Source organism: Podarcis muralis, chromosome 15 (assembly GCF_964188315.1).
Source record: "Podarcis muralis chromosome 15, rPodMur119.hap1.1, whole genome shotgun sequence".
Taxonomy (NCBI): Eukaryota; Metazoa; Chordata; class Lepidosauria; order Squamata; family Lacertidae; genus Podarcis; species Podarcis muralis.
Genome location: NC_135669.1, coordinates 43,044,250 through 43,062,078, shown reverse-complemented (window position 1 = coordinate 43,062,078; position 17,829 = coordinate 43,044,250). Strand labels below are relative to the sequence as shown.

The window sequence follows — 17,829 nt, the reverse complement described above, 5'->3', positions numbered from 1 at the left end:
TGAATCTCTCTCACACACAAAGGCACACCTTGACGTGTGTGACGGGGCACGGCAAGGTTAGGCTAGAGATGGTTATGGGTGTGGAGTTCAGCTGCCTTTATTTGTGAGGGGCACGTGAAGAGGCAAAATGGCTGCCAGCGCCATGTTTGCTTTTGGCATATCAGACCTAACTTGGTCTCCTCCACATGTTTTGGACTCCAGATCCCATCAGCCCTCACTCAGCACAACCAATGGTGAGGGAGGATGGGAGTTGTAGTTCAGCAAATATCCAGTGGGAATAATAATAATAATAATAATAATAATAATAATAATAATAATGCTAATAATTTGTTACTTATATCCCACCCATCTGGCCGGGCCTCCGCAGCCACTCTGGGTGGCTTCCAACAGGATATGAAAAACGCAATAAAACATCAAACATTAAAAGCTTCCCTAAACAGGGCTGCCTTCAGATGTCTTCTAAAAGTCAGATAGTTTTTTATTTCCTTGACATCTAGTGGGAGGGCATTCCACAGAGCAGGCGCCACTAACAAGAAGGCCCTTCTGTTTGTAGACAGGTGACATGTGCTTTATGTGGTTTTGTAGCAATCCCAAATCAGTCTGATCACAGAGGTGAGAAGTGAAACAGGAATAACGAAACATTGAAGCCACAGGCAGCAATGTTGTTGTTGTTGTTGTTAGTTTATCACCCTATACCTTTAGATCTCAGGGCAGTTCGCAGCATAAAAATCTGCAAATACATAAATAAAAACAAAGACAACCCAATAACCCCCCCCCCCCGCACAACACATTTAAAAGGATGTCAATCAGCCCAAGGCCTGGTTGAAGAGGAACGTTGTTGCCTGGTGCCTAAAGGTGTATAATGAAGGTGCCAGACGAGCCTCCCTGGGGAGAGCATTCTGCAAATGGGGAGCCACCACAGAAAAGGCCCCGTTCTCATGTTGCCACCCTCTGGACCTCTTGTGTTGGAGGCACACAAAGAAGGGCTATTTCCAATGTCTCATAACAGAATAGACCAGGTTTTTCATTTATTTAATAAATTTGAACCCTGCCTTTCTCTGAGGGGAATCCTCCACACAGCTGAGTTCTACAAGGGGCAGCACTGAGACAGAAGAGGAGGAGGAAGAAGTTGACAGGCAGGGCCACTCAGTGGGCTGGTTGAGTGTAAAAAGGCAGGGCAATTGGGGGCTGGCTGAGGGCAGACTGGAGTTGGTGGGGCAGTGCCCTACATGTGGCTTTTTCTGATGCAGATTGTGGATACGGTGGCTATTTTGTGTGGCACTCAATGGCTTACCTGTCTCTCTCTTCCTTGCTTATAGCACTGCTGTACAAGCCCATAAATCGAGTGACCCGGAGCACTCTTGTATTACATGTAAGTATAGCTTTTGTTTTTCACCTGTTGCCGTCAGATGCCAGTGCTCCAAAATTCAGCCGGTCTCACGTATGCGTATGTAAGAGAGCAATTTCTACAAAACCAAGGAATCCATTTGCCTCTTTGCTATGATCAAAACCTGCCCATATTTAATCCTTGCAGATTTTTTTTTTAAATAAAAACAACTACCATCTCAAGGTGTAGCCCCAGAATAGACCCTATTCAAATGGAACCCGCAACAAAATGTTGCAGTATAGAGCAACATTTTGCCAGCTCCGGGTGCCAGCTGTGCCCTTTAACCGAATATGCCATTCCATCCCTCCACCCCCATTTTCTATACCACCATCAAAACCACGCCAACAGATATTTGGTGTTCTGTGGCTACAGAACATGCTTAGTCTGCATTAGCCTGTTTTTTCTGGGTTCTTTCCAGATGAAATCAGAGCAAAATTAAATGCAGAGGTGAGGTCACTGATGTACATAACTGACCATGGCAGTTTGTAAAACAGTTGTTAATAACACAGACATTGTGGCATTGGTCAGACAATTAATGCTTGTCATAGTAGAGTCACAGAATTGTAGAGTTGGAAGGGACTGTGATTTTTTTAAAAACCCATCAACACCTTTGTCCTGATCCTGTCCATAAATGATAGCATTAAACCTCTTGAGAAATGGTAATTCAGTGGTTTCACGCTGCAAAGTTCAAAAACGGCCACTTTAAGTCATTAAAAGAGTGTCCTCTCTTAAGTCACCTTCTTCTTTTGTTTTAAACCAGGGGTCAGCAAACTTTTTCAGCAGGGGGTTGGTCCACTGTCCCTCAGACCTTGTGGGGGGCCGGACTATATTTTTTTGGGGATAAATGAACAAATCCCTATGCCCCACAAATAACCCAGAGAGGTGCATTTTAAATGAAACCACACATTCTACTCATGTAAAAACACGCTGATTCCTGGACCGTCCGCAGGCCGGATTAAGAAGGCGATTGGGCCGGATCCAGCCCCCAGGCCTTAGTTTGCCTACCCATGTTTTAAACAAACAAACATGTCCTGGGAGGCCAACATGTCTTCCCCACTGGCTTTTGAATCTTGCCATTTTAAGATGTGTTACTCAGCAGCAGCAAAGCCAGCTCAAAGACTCTTATAGCACCATAAAGACTAACATGGCTCACTTTCTGGAAAGTCCCATAATGCATTAAAAAAAATAATAATTAAGAAATAACACATCTGTAAAATCTCAAGGGACGCGGGTGGCGCTGTGGGTAAAAGCCTCAGCGCCTAGGGCTTGCCGATCGAAAGGTCGGCGGTTTGAATCCCCGCGGCAAGGTGCGCTCCCGCTGCTCAGTCCCAGCGCCTGCCAACCTAGCAGTTTGAAAGCACCCCCGGGTGCAAGTAGATAAATAGGGACTGCTTACCAGCGGGAAGGTAAACGGTGTTCCGTGTGCTGCGCTGGCTCGCCAGATGCAGCTTGTCACGCTGGCCACGTGACCCGGAAGTGTCTCCGGACAGCGCTGGCCCCCGGCCTCTTGAGTGAGATGGGCGCACAACCCCAGAGTCTGTCAAGACTGGCCCGTACGGGCAGGGGTACCTTTACCTTTACCTTAAAATCTCAAGGTCCATTCTTCTCCTGCTGCACTAGGATCTGCTCAAGCACACTCCTTCTGACCACCCCGACTACCCGCTGCTCCAAGATGCCCTCCGTATCTCTCAGAACTTCCTCTCCAGTATCAATGAGGACATCGACCCCCGCAGGACGGCAGTCACCACCCCCAAAGGAGAGGTAAGCGGGAGGGGATGAAGTGGGGTGTGTGTGAGAGAGAGGGGCCAGAGAAGCTTCCAGCACTGAGAGGCTGGCAGAGCAGTGAGAGGGGGTGCCTGGAGGGGGCATATTTTGAGAACTTGGGAAGAGCCATAGGAGCATATTAGCTCAGTATTGCTCAGTATTTCTCTCACCGGAGGCAGCGATGCCCACCAACCACGATAGCATTACAAGAGGATTACTGTCAGAGTTTCAGCAATTTGTCAAGGAGCGGTCAAGCGAGCCCAGGTTGACCACAGGGCAGGGAGGCACCGGAGGCACGGAATGCAATTAGCTTTTGCATAACAGAAACGAACAATACAGCAGAGCTCCTCTGGCTGGTCTCAGTGCAGATGGAGACGTTTTGAAACTGACCACTGTCCCCGCCCTTCCCCTCTAGCCTCTCACTAGAGGATCCCTCCAAGGCAGACTAATAATAATAATAATAATAATAATAATAATAATAATAATAATAATATATTTATACCCCACCCATCTTTCTGAGTTTCCCCAGCCACTCTGGGCAGCTCCCAATTGAGTGTTAAGAACAATACGGCATTAAATATTAAAAACTTCCCTAAACAGGGCTGCCTTCAGGTGTCTTTTAAAAATAAGATAGCTGCTTATTTCCTTTACCTCTTATGGGAGGGCATTCCACAGGGCAGGCTCCACTACCGAGAAGGCCCTCTGTCTGGTTCCTTGTAACCTCACTTCTCGCAATGAGGGAACCGGCAGAAGGCCCTCAGCACTGGATCTCAATGGGGGTGGAGACGCTCCTTCGGGTATGCAGGACCAAGGCTGTTTAGGGCTTTAAAAGTCAGCACCAACACTTTGAATTGTGCTCGGAAACGTACTGGGAGCCAATGCAGATCTCTCAGAACCGGTGTTATGCCCACTCCCAGTCACCAGTCTAGCTGCCGCATTCTGGATTAATTGCAGTTTCCGGGTCACCTTCAAAGGTGGCCCCACGTAGAGCGCGTTGCAGAAGTCCAAGCAGGAGATAACTAGAGCATGCACCACTCTGGCGAGACAGTCTGCGGGCAGGGAGGGTCTCAGCCTGCGTACCAGGTGGAGCTGGTAGACAGCTGCCCTGGACACAGAATTAACCTGCGCCTCCATGGACAGCTGTGAGACCAAAATGACTCCCAGGCTGCGCACCTGGTCCTTCAGGGGCACAGTGACCCCATTCAGGACCAGGGAGTCCCCCACCCACGCCCACCCTGTCCCCCCAAAACCAGTACTTCTGTCTTGTCAGGATTCAACCTCAATCTGTTAGCTTCCATCCATCCTCCTACTGCCTCCAGGCACTCACACTGGACATTCACCGCCTTCACTGGTTCTGATTTAAAAGAGAGGTAGAGCTGAGACGAAGGCTGCGTCAAGGGGTGAGCTCCTCCTCTGGGGCTGTCTGGCCCATTGCTCAGTAACGTGCAGCAGGACTCTCGAGTGGGGTGTCAGAGGCGGAGGAGAACTGGGGAGCAAGGTCAACCTCTGACCCCTCTCTGTCTGAGTTGGTGCTCACACTGTGACTCTCAGCCTCTAACCCTGTCTCAGCCTCTAATTCCTTATCCTGACCCCCACCCCCTTTGATTGCTCACACCACCACCCCGCTTCCTCCACCTCCCAGCTCGTCCCTTCTGCAGACTGTTCTTCCAGCAGGGTCCAGGATCTAAGTCAGGGGTCCTCAAACTACGGTCCAAGGGCCAGATCTGGCCCGCCAGGGTCCTGAACCCGGCCCGTCTGGCAATTGCAGAACCCACTGCGCACAAAAAGGAAAGCGGCGAAAATTAGCAACAATTCCATCCCCGGCGTTCCAAAAGGTTCCTTGGCTTACATGCACCAGTCGAGGAGGTCTCAGAGGGGAGATGTGCAACACCGCTGGGCTGCTGGGGGAAGCAGGACAGGGCTAGCTGGAGATATGGGTAGGGAGAACATGCTGGGTGTTGCAAGGATCCTGCCGCCACCACCACCCTTCCCCTATAGGAGAAAATCTGTGCCCGCTTCTCCCTCCCTGCTCCTCCGGTCTACCTAAGTTAGTTCCCTCGCAGTTGTTCCTCCTCCATATCCAAGACCTTGGAGGGGGGCAGGTTGGTTGCTGGAGAAGACGCTCCTTTTAATATATGTTGGTGTGGCTGCTTGCTTGATCCCCTCTCCCTCCCTGAAGGTCGCCTCGCCACAAGTGGCACGGATTTGAGGAGGAAAGTGGGGGATGGACGGACAAGGGTGTCGAGATAATAAGGCGTTTCAGACAGTGCTGCAAGTAATTGGGATGTGGGCAAAACTCAGTGTTACTCTGCGTAGACCCATTGAAATTAATAGACCCAAGTGACTCGTGTTCATTGCTTTCAGTAGATCTACTCTGAGTGATCTGGCAAACTGTCATTGGCTACCACCCATAATCTAACATTTTAAATAATGTATTGTTTTTCCTGTTTTATGTGCACTACAAATAAAATATGCGCAGTGTGCATAGGAATTCGTTCATATTATTATTTTCAAACTATAGTCTGGCCCCCAACAGTGTCTGAGGGACAGTGAACTGGCCCCCTGTTTAAAAAGTTTGAGGAGCCCTGATCTAAGTCATCGTCTTTTGCCCTCCTTGGGGAGCTCTTGGGCAGGCAGTTGCCACCACTCTTCCTCATCCAGCCAGTCCCTGACCATTACACTAAAATTCATGAGGATAAAGCTATTGACAGCCATGATGACTGTATGCTGCTTCTACTTTTGGAGGCAGTATACTGGGGAGTTGCTCTTGCGCTCAGGCTCTGCTTGTGGGCTTCCTTTGGGGGCATCCGGTTGGCCACTGTGAGAAGGGGATGCTGGGAACTTGACGGGCCACTGGCTGCTGATGTTCTTACATTCTCCTCCTCCTCCTCCTCCTCCTCCTCCTCCTCCTCCTCCTCCTCCTCCTCCTCACACACGTGCTTTCCTCTTTTGCTGTCGCACCTGCAGACGCGGCAACTGGTCAAGGACGGCTTCTTGGTGGAGTTGGCCGAGGGCTCCCGCAAGCTGCGCCACGTCTTCCTCTTCACAGACGTCCTTCTCTGTGCCAAGCTGAAGAAAACGGGCGTGGGGTGAGGCCCGGGGGAGGTCTAGATGAGTAGGGAAGAACAGGGCACAGGGTGGGAATCCTGACCTTCCCTTGCACTTTGTCCGTAGCAGAATGAATGATTATTTAATTTCTATACCGTTTAATATATTTAAAATATCCCTAAGCGGTATAACCTGGAGTTACTTCCAGGGATTGAATCTGGGAGCTTTTGCATGCAGGCAGTGTGCTCTGCCACTGAGCAAATGTTTGTTCTTTAAAAATGAAGTTAATACCCCAATCTACATGGTTCTGAAGAAAAGGGTGCTTCAAATGGGAGTGTAGCAAATGGCCTGGTGCTGTTTGTTGATCTAGCTTACCATTATCTATACTGACTGGCAGTGGCACTCCAGGGTTTCAGGCAGGAAATATTTTCCAGGCATGTTTGGAGATTCCAGGGACTGAATCTGGGACTGTCTGCCTGGAGGTGCTGCCAGTGAGCTTCATCTGTTCCCCTAAAAATAAAGCCAAGATTCCAGTCCTCATGATTCTGAATTGAGGGCTGGTTTTAAAAGGAATATAGGAACCTGCCTTATACTGTGGCATCTAGTATTGTCTGCACTGACTGGCAGCAGGGTTCCAGACAGGGCACAGTCGCAGCCTTACCTGGAGATGCTGCTAGGGGCTGAACATTCTGCATTCAATGCAGATGCTTTGCAGCACTGAGCTACAGTCCTTCCACTTGGCCTGTGTAGTTCCATACTGTCTACACCGGCTGGCAACAGCTCTGCAGAGTCTGGGGCCGTGTGGATCACTGGGGTTGCCCAGAATGAGCTCTTCGTTTCCTTCCCAGGAAACACCAGCAATATGACTGCAAGTGGTACATGCCCTTGGCCGAACTGGTGTTCCCGTCGCTGGAGGAGTCGGACTCCTGCCCACACGTCCATGCCATGCCCGACCACGACCTGGAGGACATGAAGATAAAGATCTCCTCTATGAAGAGCGAGGTGCAGAAGGAGGTATGCCCTGGGGCAGGCTAAAAACACCCTTGCTGAATCATATGGAAAGGTCCATCTACCTCTACCCCAGTATTCTGTTTCCAGTGCCTTTTGGAAACTCCACCAGCTGGCTTTGAAGACAGAATCGCTTTCCGGTCATTGGATTCCTGCACTTAGTGACTTCCCAAATTTATATCTGAGACAGCAGTGTAGCTAAGGAGCAGGCCACAGGGTAGAGGCCCACGGATCTTTTTCTAAGTGCCCCAAAGAGTGTTTCTGTGAGAGACTGAGTTGTGGGGAGATCTGAGTGACTGGGTGGGATATAAATTTGGAAGAAGAAATTTGGTTTTCTCTGCCTAGAAATGATTTAGGGACTGAGGAACAGGGACAAGTGAATGGATCTGGAGCAGGGTCTCTTGGGGAAATTAATTTGAGGGGGGTAAATGATTTGAAGAATTTTCTCTAAGGTGATTCGGATGGAAAATTAGTTGATTTTGTTCTGTTTTGAGAGTTAAAGCCTAAATTTGCATCTATTCAGTTATTTATTTAATAGCAGTTATAATCTACTTAATAATGACAATAAAGATTTATTATTATTATTATTATATTATTATTATTTTAAAAATCTCTAAGTGGTGTGTAGTCTAACAAAACCCCAAACAATGTACAGTATCATCAGATAGATAGATAGATAGATAGATAGATAGATAGGTTATATTTATATTTATAATCTTTCAATTTGGCTGGTCTATTTACCTAACCGACCTGGAACAATCTACCAGATAAAAGGCCGCAGCCCATGGGACAGAGGGTCATTGATGAATGATAATCCACCTTCTACCTAGGGTTTTAATAGGTCATAAGATTTTATGGTAACTATATTTGTAATGTATTTTTGTCGGTGTTTGTCCTTTGATGCTATGGCCTGTCGGCTACGCAAATAAAGTCTGTCTATCTATCTATCTATCATCTATCTATCTATCTATCTATCTATCTATCTATCTATCATTAAAGCAAGAACATAAGCACAATCTAAAACTACTATTATTAGTAATGATTATTCACCATTCACCCATAGGTCCACGGGCAGGTTACAACAACTAAGACACAATATTAAGACACATTATTAAAAGTCATTTATAAATGTGAATAAAAGAAACCCAGAAGGTTCTAAGACATGAAACAAGGTCCAATTTTATGAGTCATGGGGAAAGCTTGGGAATAAACATAGGTGTTAGCGTAATGTATTAGCATGTGCATATTTTATGCAGATTTGTCTCTATGGACTCCTGTCCCTGAATCTTTTATGTGACCCACCGATGCCCCTGGTCCCAAATGGAAGAGAATTGTGTGTCAAACATTGTTCCTTCTCTTCTTTCCCAGAAGGCGAACAAGGGTCAGAGCCGAGCGATGGAACGGCTAAAGAAGAAGATGTTTGACAACGAGTTCTGGCTCCTGCTCAACTCCCCATCCATCCCCTTCCGGATCCACAACCGCAATGGGAAAGTACGGACACATGAGTCGTGCCTGGGTAGGGGTGGGGCTGTGGGCGGGAAGAGAGAGGCAGGTGTCTCCTCTGATTGGCAGCTGCTTTCTGGGGTCCCGGACAGAGAAGGGTCTTTACAGTTGCCAATCTTTTATTTTAATTGGACCTTCTGCATGCAAAGCAGGCGCTCCACCTCTGAGCGACAGCCCTTTTCCTAAATCAGCAGAGCAAGATCCCAGTCCTCATGGTTCTGATTTAAGTAAGTACGTGGGAAGCTGCCTTATACTGAGTGAGGCCACATTGGTCCATCTCACTCGGTATTGTCTGCACTGACTGGCAGCAGCTCTCTGGGGTTCCAGCTCTGAATGGAAATGCCACGGGGGATTGGACTTGGGACCTTCTGCAAACAAAGCAGGTGCTCTATCACTGAGCCTCCCTTAAGAACATAGGAAAATGCCTTAAGTTGGGACAGAGGTTATATTTTCTGAGAATCCTATGGAAAAACAATCTCTCAAAGGACCTGTTGATGGCATTTTATCATTGTACTGTTGAGAGTGTATTAACTTATGGTCTGTGTGTGTGGTTTGGGAGCTGCACAGTCAGGGAAAAAACAATGCTGTCCAGGGTTGTAAAGACTGCAGAGAGAATAATTGGGTGCACTCTTCCCACCTTGGATCAAATCTACACTTCCAGGTGTCATAAGAAAGCTGTACAGATAGTGCAGGATAGTGCGCACCCTGGAAATGATCTCTTTCAGCTTCTGCCTTCTGGAAAGAAGGTACAGGGTTATTAAGACTAGGACTAGCCGCCTGAGAAACAGTTTCTACGCAAATGCGATTTTGGTTTTAAACGCAGTGTAAGGTAGTCTCTGTGGGAGTATATTGTATTTAATTATGGGGTACTAGAGTTTTTAGGGGGCTAAACAGGCTGGGATAGCAGGCTTGTTGGTTTTGAATGTTTGATGTAGATTTTTTCAATTTCGTTGTACTGTATGGGACAATGACAATCAAGATTATCGTTGTATCGTCAGGCTATCTGTCCACCTAGTCCAACATTGTCTTCCCTTGACTGGCAGCAGCTCTCCAACAGAGAAGAGTCTTCCCCGTGATTGCTACCCCCAGCTGCTGCCCAAAACTCTGATCTTCCTCCTCTTTGTGTGGGCCATGTACTTTCTCTCTCTCTCTCTCTCTCTCTCTCTCTCTCTCTCTCTCTCTCTCTCTCCCCTCCCTCCCTCCCCCCCCCTCTCTCTCTCTCTGCTCTTTGGGAGGCAGGGAGCTCCTATGTTTGCCGCCAGGCTGAGCACCATCCTGCTTTTCTTCCAGAGCTACCTGTTTCTGCTTTCCTCCGACTACGAGCGAGCCGAGTGGAGGGAGGCCATCCAAAAGCTGCAGAAGAAAGGCAAGAGATTCTTGTTGTGGTAACATCTCTCCCCTCACAACCTGGCAGTGCCCAGGGCGACCACTAGCATTGCCTGAATGCCCAGTTCAAGAAGGGAGTGGGGGGCTTCGGGGCCTGAGGCCCCAGACCCTTCCTTCCATGGCTGGCTTCCCAAAACCCCTGCATTCTTCTTTGGCCTCTGGCTAATCTGGTGACTGTGGGGTCATCTGGATGGGGGTTCCAGGGACCAGTTTCTACAGTAAGAGTCCCTCTAGATTGGTGGGGGTTTGAGGGAGGGAAAATAAGGTAAATTTATTTGCTTAGCCATAAGCCATAACCACAATACTATATACTATATACTATATATGCTTTCGTAGATTTTCACGGGTACAGGAATGCAGGTTTTGGTGTCCTCGGGTGTCTTCCCGTGTAAAAGATGGGGTGTCTAGGCGACGTTTCGACGAGGTCTCACTCGTCATCTTCAGTCATCTTCAGGCTGGTGCTTTCGGCTTCTTGTTACTGGAACAGAGCTATACTATATACTATACTATATACTATACTATATACTATATACTATACTATATACTATATACTATATACTATATATGCTTTCGTATATAGTATATATACTATATACTATATACTGTATACTGTATACTGTATACTGTATACTATATACACAATACTAATAACATCCATGTAAAATAAAGTCCAAAGGGGTCATTTCATGTATACTACAGCAGAAAGCTGGTTTCGGCTTTTAAACATATGCTGAAAACTAAGAATGCATCTTTCCACAATAGTTAATTGATGTCTGATTTTAATTCTTGGAACGGTTTTTATTGTATGCTTTTATCTATTATTGTAAACTGCTTTGATATTTTTCAATGAAATAGCGGTATATAAATATTTTTATAAATAAATATTTGACGGGGTAATAGTGCATTAGCCCTGGATTTATGCTAGGCTGTCCATACGCCATTCTACTTTATTCATTTATTCTGCAATGCTTCCCCAACGTGACCACGTTATTGCCACCCGGAGGGCCACAAAAGTAAGACCTGAAATAAGCTGTTTGCAGTATGAAATGTGAACAAGATTTCAGCAGGAAGCTGCGGCACACACAGCCATTCGAACTGAAGCAGAACGTCTGCTCCAAAATATTTATTTATTGCATTTATATTCTGCCTTTTTCTCCGAGGAGCTCAAGGTGGCAGACATGGTTCCCCGCCTCTATTTATTCTCACAACAACCCTGTGAGGTAGATTAGGTTGACAAAGGCAGTGAGCATCATGGCCAAGTGGGGATTTGAACCCTGGTCACTCCCAGGTCCTAGTCCGACACTCTAACCACTACACCTTGCGGGCAGGTTTGCAGGTAGCTGACCGGATGACATCACGAGGACCAATCATCACTAATGGGCAAGAAAAAGGATGCCCAGAAGGGCCCTTGGTGGGTCTCCCCAGTATTAACTCTCTGCTGCCCGCTGGTGAATATCTCCTGCAGAAGCAACCAGAGATCCTTTGTCATGCAATGTGTTTGGTCTCATACTGGACTGTAACCCACCAATTCTTCTCTGTGCTAAACCAACTTCTTTTATTCCTGCACGATAGATCTCCAGACCTTTGTGCTAAGCTCTGTGGAGCTGCAGGTCCTGACAGGGTCGTGCTTCAAGCTACGCACCGTCCACAACATTCCTGTCACCAGCAATAAGGACGGTGAGTGATGCCTTTGCCCTCCTCCTCTCTCCCCACCCCCTGCCCCCACTACCACTTGGATGCCTTCTGCTTCATTGTGAGATGGAATGCCCTAGAATTAGTTGGCGGCACCTTCTGTTGGCTCTGGCGCCACCTACTGTCAGGCTCCCTGCCTTCCACCCTACCAGTCCCAGTGGGCACCAGCTGCCATAAAAGCAGTGCTGTACACTTTTGCCTACAGCCAAGTGAAGAAATGCTCCAATTTCTCTGTCTTCCCCTCTATTTCCCCCTCACCAAGATTCTGCCACCATCAGAAGTAGAAGAACCACACAGCTCATGCCAGTTTGGGTACCAGTCCAGGACCTGCCCTAGCAACAAAGGTTGCCAACATGGTGCCCAGCCATGTCCTACAGGCCTCAGGTTATGGGCCGGGTTTACATCTCTGTCCCACCACTAGATGCCGCCATGTATATAAGGCTGTGTGTCTTATCCCTGCAGTGTGTTTCTGAGATTCCTGACATCATGGCTAAACTGTTGCCTTCCTGTGTTCTCTGTGTTCTTCTGTCTTTGTTTTTTTTTAAATTATTATTATTTAGCAGAGGCATAGTGGCATTTTTTTAAAAAAAGTTTGCTTTATTCATTTTTATAGAATAAACAAAACATGTAATGTTCAATTAACCTTCATCCAAGGTGTGAAAGAAAATCACATTAACAGTTTGGGAGGCGCTTTCTATCCCAATGAGATTTCCACTGTGTGGTGGATTATTTTCAGCGGCATTTACAACCAACAAAAACTATCTTTTAAAGGAAAAAGATTATGAAAATATGGTAAACTGTCTAGAAATTCTTTTGTTACAGGTGAGAACTAACATTAGGAGTTTTGTGGAGTGTTTTTTTCTGACCCCATTAAGAAACCCAAGGAAATCATTTTTGGTTAAGTGAAATCGAGTTTGTGCCAACCTATTGACACCCCACACGCTTTCGTGACCTTTTTCTGACGGATTCCCTAGGGGAAAATGAGGGAGTGTTTTACTCCCCCAGCCCACTAACATTGGCTGAGTTAGTATACACACCCCAATGGCAAAATTCAACGCATTTGGAGGTCATCTTAGGCCTCGGGTGGTTTTGTGTTTCCAGAAGGGGAAAGCAGCAAATGGTAAAGGGCTGAAATTTGGGGGAGTTGCACAGGTGACAATTTGTGGCAATGCCCTCGATGGCCTGCTCTGCAGCTGTATGTGTGAAAAATGTCATGGGCCTGGGGGCTTTGGTCCTCACAGATCAGATGAAGGTTAAAAGAATCACAACAGGTGCCCAGATTAATCGTTGCAGCCCTACCAAAGCTGCCTTTTAGCAGCGTCAATCTTACTTGGTGTGGACGAAGACAACCCTTCTGAGTCTTCTTCCATTAGTTAGTCATTTCCTGGGCCCTTTAATTAATTGCTTCAATTTAGCAGCCCAAGCAGTTCCACTCAAAGCTTGTTCAAATAATAATGATTGCAACTGGAAAAACAAACAAACAAATCTAATAGCTTTCTCTTTGGGTGCTTCTTCGTTTCTCCGCAGATGACGAATCTCCTGGGATGTACGGCTTCTTACATGTTATCGTCCACTCTGCCACGGGCTTCAAACAATCTGCTAGTGAGTGCTGCTTCTGGGTTTTATTGGGGCGGGGGGAATGTCTGCATTTTTGGTTTCTCCCCTGCCCCGTTCTGTGATTTGAGCCAGCAGTGGCTTGGCACAGGAAGGGGCCAGAGATGGCAACTGCTTCTTCTTGCTGCCTGGCCTTTTCTGCAGGGTCCACTGAGCCACCACCTGTCAAAGAGCCGGGGGCTTCCCTCCCCCTCCTGCTTTGCTCTTCAGCCCCCTCCCTTATCGACCTGATTTTTAATTTTTGGCTTTCTGTTTGAGATCTTCCCAGGCTCCGTTTCACCCTCAGATGAAGCGGCAAAGTGCAGTCTAACAAATCAGCAAACACCATCTCTCAGGCTGCTCTTGGCTTCTAGTGCAACTCTGGGGGTGGTGTTTGTTTGCTAAATAGATATCCTGCATCTGAAGAAGCTGGAAAAGTGGTGCTTCAGAGCCGGCCAATTGCCCATTTCAAGAAATATTTGTCTGTCTTTAATCGTGCACGTCTTGCTCTATCGGTCCATTAACTTACCACAGTTGCGTATGAGAAAACGTGATAATTCTGGAACCAAAAGGCTGTGCAAGACTTCTCTTGCTTTTAGACAAAAGCACGGCTGGGTTTGTCACAACAGTGTCTTCGTCTGTAGAGCATGAGACAGTAAATCTTGGGGTCGTGGGTCTGAGCCCCATTTGGGGCAAAAGATTCCTGCCTTGCAGAGGTTTGGACTAGATGACCCTCGTGGTACCTTCCATCTCTACAATTATTTGATTCATCTAGGACTAACAACAAGTCCGCCCTGCATAGAACTGTGTTAGATTACAACGCTGTAGAATTATTATTACTGCATTTATTTATTTGTTTTAATTAACCTGCTGGCTGATCCAGCAATCAAAAGCTTTTGATCCATCAGTTAATCTAACTGATTGGTTTTCAGTGGTGCCCTTCCCAGTTAGAAGTATCCAGTCTTCTCCCCTTGAGGTGCAGAGTGGCAGGAAGATTGCCTCACATGTCTCTTCTCCCTATTTCCAGACCTCTACTGCACGCTGGAAGTCGACTCTTTCGGCTATTTTGTCAGCAAAGCCAAGACACGGGTGTTCCGGGACACGACCGAGCCCCAGTGGAATGAGGTGAGCAAGCCTAGTCCTCACAGTTCTGAATTAAGGGCTAATAAGAACGCAAGAAGCTGCTCTGTCCACTGGCCCATCAAGTTCAGTGTTGTCCAAACTGACCGGCAGCAGCTCTCCAGGAGTCTTATACCAGCCCTACCTGAAGACGCTGTTGTGCACTGGACCTGGGACTTTCTTCATGCAAAGCCAAAGCTCTGCCACTGAGCAACAGCTCTTCCCCTAAAAATAAAGCAAGATTCTAGTCCTCATGCTTCCAGATTAAGGGCTGATTTAAATCGTAACATTGGAAGCTACCTTATTAACCCAAGTTGTTGAGCTACACACAGATGAGAAGAGGCATTCCTTTTAACTGCCTTGGTTTTTATTTCGTTTTTTAAATTTAATGCTCCTTGATGCTTAAGGAGGTGGAGGAGTAAAAATGTGCCTCTCACTGCTAGCCCCTCGAGCCTCAAGCGCCCTATTCTGCTGCGCATGCAGCTCTAGCCCCCTGCCCTCCATGTGGCTGCGCTCACTCCACTGCGGGAGGGAGACCCTCAAAGGCACCAGCTGGATGGTCACTCTGGGTGGTCATTGTGCCCAGCTCCATCAGAAAAAAATAAATAAACAAAGCCATAAAACCTGCAGACTCCCCCCACCCAAAAAACCTGAAAATGGCCAAGCTCACGTTGGCGGCGTGGCCTCCCTCCCCCACCTCCTCCCTCTCCTCCACCAGCCAAGGGAAGTGACCTCTCATCACTTCCACTGCTGGTGGGGCACAGCCTCCCCCAGAACTTTTTTTTTTAACACCCCCCAAAAATGGGAAAAAACCAGGGGGGGGGACCCAGGTTGCCATATGTCCCAGAAATTCCTGACATCTCTTAAAATTCAAAAAGATTCCCCTGGACGCCATTTTAAGCGTCCGATTTTTGTACATGTCAGACGCATGGCAAGCCGCTCAGTCAGACCATCTGGCGCAGTGTTGTCCACACTGATTGGCAGCAGCTCTCTCGGATTTCAGATCTGGAGGGACATTCCCAGCCCTGCCTGAAGGTGCTAGAGATTGAATTTAGGACCTTCTGTATGCAAAGACCGTTGACTGCCAATACTGTCCACCCTGACTCTATACCTGAAGGAGCGTCTCCATCCCCATTGTCCAGCCCGGTCACTGAGGTCCAACTCCAAGCAGTTTCCTCACTGCAAGAAGTGAAGTTACAGGGAACCAGGCAGAGGGCCTTCTTGGTAGTGTCACCCTCCCACCAGATATCAGAGAGAGAAACAATCATATGAGTTTTCGTAGACATCTAAAGGCAGCCCTGTTTTAGGAAGCTTTTAATGTTTGTATTTTCTTGGAAGCCACCCAGAGTGGCTGGGGCAACCCAGTCAGATGGGCGGGGCATAAGAAATAAATTATTATTACTATTGTTATTGTTATTATGACTGGCAACAGCTCTCCAATGTTTCAGGGAAGGGACGTTCTCAGTCCTACCTGGAGATGCTGTCGGAAATTGGAACCTGAGACCTTCTGCGTGTAAAGCAGAGGCACTTGCTGAGTTATGGTCCTTCCCTTAGCGACACAGCAAACACGCCCGTCTCCCCACCCTTCCCGTGTCCCCACTCACTCTCCTCTTCTCCCCTCTTTGCTCTGCCCCACTTCTGCAGGAGTTTGAGATTGAGCTGGAGGGCTCGCAGTCGCTGCGGATCCTCTGCTACGAGAAATGCTACGACAAGAGCAAGATGAACAAGGACAACAACGAGATCGTGGACAAGATCATGGGCAAGGGGCAGGTCCAGGTAGGGCCACGCGGGCATGAGAGTGGGAAGGGGAGCGGGCATTGTGAAAGTTTGCAGAGATGGCATCTAATACCGCCATACCACCCTCCACGTTGTAACCACCCGTATGCAGAAAGCTAGCACCTCAAGAAGAGATGCATTCAGGTTGTCCTGCCCCTGAAGCTCAGCAACACCACCCCTAGCATGTAGTACAAAGTGATGGAAGAATCACAAAAGTGGGGTTGTTTTTTTTGCAAAATGGGTGAGACTTCTGCCTCCTAATGGGACAGTCTCTGGTACATATTGCCAAGGTGGTGGTAGTTATATTAGAGAAGGTATGTGAGAGAACATGTGGGATGTTCCTTGGTGTGAGGCAGTGTTTTGTTCCCAAGCCACAAGGTCTTCTTGGTTGTTGCTTTTCAACAATGAGGCAGAGGGCCTTCTCAGTAGTGGCGCCCGCCCTGTGGAACGCCCTCCCATCAGATGTCAAGGAAATAAACAACTATCTGACTTTTAGAAGACATCTGAAAGTAGCCCTGTTTAGGGACATTTTTAATGTTTGATCTTTTATCATGTTTTTAATATTCTGTTGGGAGCTGCCCAGAGTGGCTGGGGAAACCCAGCCAGATGGGAGGGGTAAAAATAATATCTTACTACACTACTACACAGAGCCTAGGGCTTGCCGATCAAAAGATCAGCGGTTTGAATCCCCGTGATGGGGTGAGCTCCCGTTGCTCGGTCCCTGCTCCTGCCAACCTAGCAGTTCGAAAGCACATCAAAGTGCAAGTAGATAAATAGGTACCACTCTGGCGGGAAGGTAAACGGCGTTTCCGTGCGCTGCTCTGGTTCGCCAGAAGCGGCTTAGTCATGCTGGCCACATGACCCGGAAGCTGTACCCCGGCTCCCTCGGCCAATAAAGCGAGATGGGCACCGCAACCCCAGAGTCGGTCACGACTGGACCTAATGGTCAGGGGTCCCTTTACCTTTACTACTACTACCTTGCCTTCCTTTTTAAAAGTGAGTGCCCTTCAGGCTATTATTGGCAATCCTTGCTCCAGGGATCACATGCCTTGTTTGGGGGCATTGATCAAGAGGCCCTTTGCTCCTCCACTTGCTAGGATGCCAAAGCGATGCAGTTCAACCTGTCTCCCCGGGTGCCAAGCTGCAGGCGGCACCACTTCCTTTGTGCCACTCTGCCAGGCTCTCCGTGGGTGGGCTTGCTTTTTCCTCTTTCCTCTCTGGCATGCTGCGGCTTTGTCTGGCTTCCTGCTTCTTGTCTCCAGCCCATCTGTATGTTCGCAAGCACGTTCTGGAGCATATCTGGTCTCCGACAAGGGGCGCAAATTGTACTTGGCTTGCAGAGGGTCAAATCTTGGCATCAAAGCGGAATACGTCTAGTTCCAGAAATGTGGTTCTTTGGAGTCTTAACGCCCTTCAGGGTGACTTTGCATCAGATAAAAAACCTGTGGCACATTTATGCAGGGAGAGTTCCCTTCTCCTAGGCCTGTGTGATGGTCTCTCCCTAGTACAGCCTTTGCTGAACAGATGCCTTCTAGATGTGCAGGACTAGCTGG

General features: G+C 47.7%; 1 protein-coding gene across 4 annotated transcripts in view; it reads left to right on the top strand.

Annotated features, from left to right (window-relative positions):
- The window catches only part of ABR (ABR activator of RhoGEF and GTPase), a 118,015-nt gene that overhangs the window by 70,877 nt on the left and 29,309 nt on the right, over positions 1 to 17,829 (top strand). For all 4 annotated transcript variants that reach the window (XM_028707587.2, XM_028707588.2, XM_028707589.2 and 1 more), the window contains 10 exons: positions 1,320 to 1,372; positions 3,008 to 3,148; positions 6,119 to 6,240; positions 7,048 to 7,213; positions 8,576 to 8,698; positions 10,001 to 10,076; positions 11,669 to 11,773; positions 13,316 to 13,390; positions 14,409 to 14,506; positions 16,145 to 16,276. In XM_028707587.2, the coding sequence (XP_028563420.2) occupies positions 1,320 to 1,372; positions 3,008 to 3,148; positions 6,119 to 6,240; positions 7,048 to 7,213; positions 8,576 to 8,698; positions 10,001 to 10,076; positions 11,669 to 11,773; positions 13,316 to 13,390; positions 14,409 to 14,506; positions 16,145 to 16,276 (1,091 nt within the window). The remainder of the gene's footprint in view (positions 1 to 1,319; positions 1,373 to 3,007; positions 3,149 to 6,118; positions 6,241 to 7,047; positions 7,214 to 8,575; positions 8,699 to 10,000; positions 10,077 to 11,668; positions 11,774 to 13,315; positions 13,391 to 14,408; positions 14,507 to 16,144; positions 16,277 to 17,829) is intronic.